The sequence below is a fragment of the Frankliniella occidentalis genome, unplaced genomic scaffold (assembly GCF_000697945.3).
Source record: "Frankliniella occidentalis isolate FOCC.00 unplaced genomic scaffold, Focc_3.1 Scaffold9, whole genome shotgun sequence".
Classification (NCBI taxonomy): Eukaryota; Metazoa; Arthropoda; class Insecta; order Thysanoptera; family Thripidae; genus Frankliniella; species Frankliniella occidentalis.
The window spans coordinates 96,336-97,626 of record NW_026267139.1 but is presented as its reverse complement, the minus strand read 5'-3'; the positions used below and the strand labels follow the sequence as shown (position 1 = coordinate 97,626).

Sequence of the window (1,291 nt, the reverse complement as noted above, 5' to 3'; positions counted from 1 at the left end):
CTCTCTCTCTCACTCACTCTCGCAAACGGGGACAAAGCGTTGTGTTGCATTTCTGCCCGAAGGGATTTTAGTACCTTGCCCCAAAGGTCGCCCCCCCTCCCCTCCCAAATTACACATACACGCATACAGACATACACACGCACCTCGTGCGAACGTGTGTCCTCGTCGTGTAAAGCACTTTGAGGACGGTTCAACCTGGATGACCCACGCATGTTCGACCTGCTGCTGTGTGTGCCATCGTCATTCTCTCATAAAAGAACCTTAACGTCATACAGAGCGTTACCATACATGCGCTAGATGTAAAGCGTCTCAACGATTACACTTATTTTCTTTCTTTCCCATACTGCCCCGTTATACAATAAGAAAAAATACATTCCAGACGTTAGTGAAGCATGTTTTCGCAATGAATAATTGACGTATAAGAATCTCACACAGTCATCATCCACGCGTTCGCCGCGAACCCTTTTGTCTCTCTCCTCCCCGTCAGAGAGACAGGTGCGGGATCGACACCTGTCGTCACGTCCAAAGGCACATCCTGACGGAAACAGAGAGAGTAAGAGGGAGAGAGAGAGAGAGAGAGAGAGAGAGAGAGAGAGAGAGAGAGAGAGAGAGAGAGACGTAATCTGATCCTAGCGTCGTCATTCATATGTTGTTGTTCTTGTTGCAGGGCGTGGTGGGATGCGGCCGCTCCTCTGGGCCGTGGCGCAGGTGAGTGTCTCGGTGCCGTGCCCGGGCCGGGTGGCGCACTGCAGAACGTAACTAGAAGACACCAATGGAGGAGGGGGCATTTCTGGGCATTTCTGGGGCAGGAAACAAATTAACTGCGATCAAAATAAAAATGTTCTTTTTAAAAACGACGACGACGTGCGGCCGTTCGTTATGGCTTCCCGAAACAGTCAGTCGTCGTCATTTGCACGACTTGCGCGCAGAAGAGCAAGGTAGTGACGTATGGTGTCAGCCAGCCACAAGTTTGGGGGCAGGGGGCGCCTGCAGCCTCACTCGAGGAGGTCGCTAACGCAATGTACAAGTAGTCCACTAACACCATTAGGGCATCTCTTCTTCATCGCCGCATCGCATTTCACTCGTCCAGCTGACTGCAAGTACGAGGAGGAGGAGGAGGAGGAGGAGACGAAGAGGAAGAAAAAGTGTCAAGAAAGAAACTTTAAGAAATAGGAGAGGAAAAAAAAGACTTTGACAAGGCATCGCGTTATCTCCTCTATGCCGCAGTGTAACTGCAGTCATTGCGCGCAGAGAGAGAGAGAGAGAGAGAGAGAGAGAGAGAGAGAGAGAG

General features: G+C 50.8%; 1 protein-coding gene across 1 annotated transcript in view; it reads left to right on the top strand.

Annotated features, from left to right (window-relative positions):
• The window catches only part of LOC113202707 (cuticlin-1), a 61,250-nt gene that overhangs the window by 26,716 nt on the left and 33,243 nt on the right, over window positions 1–1,291 (top strand). The window contains exon 2 of the mRNA XM_052277270.1: window positions 668–708. Coding sequence (XP_052133230.1) covers window positions 679–708 — 30 coding nt within the window. The 5' untranslated portion in view covers window positions 668–678. The remainder of the gene's footprint in view (window positions 1–667; window positions 709–1,291) is intronic.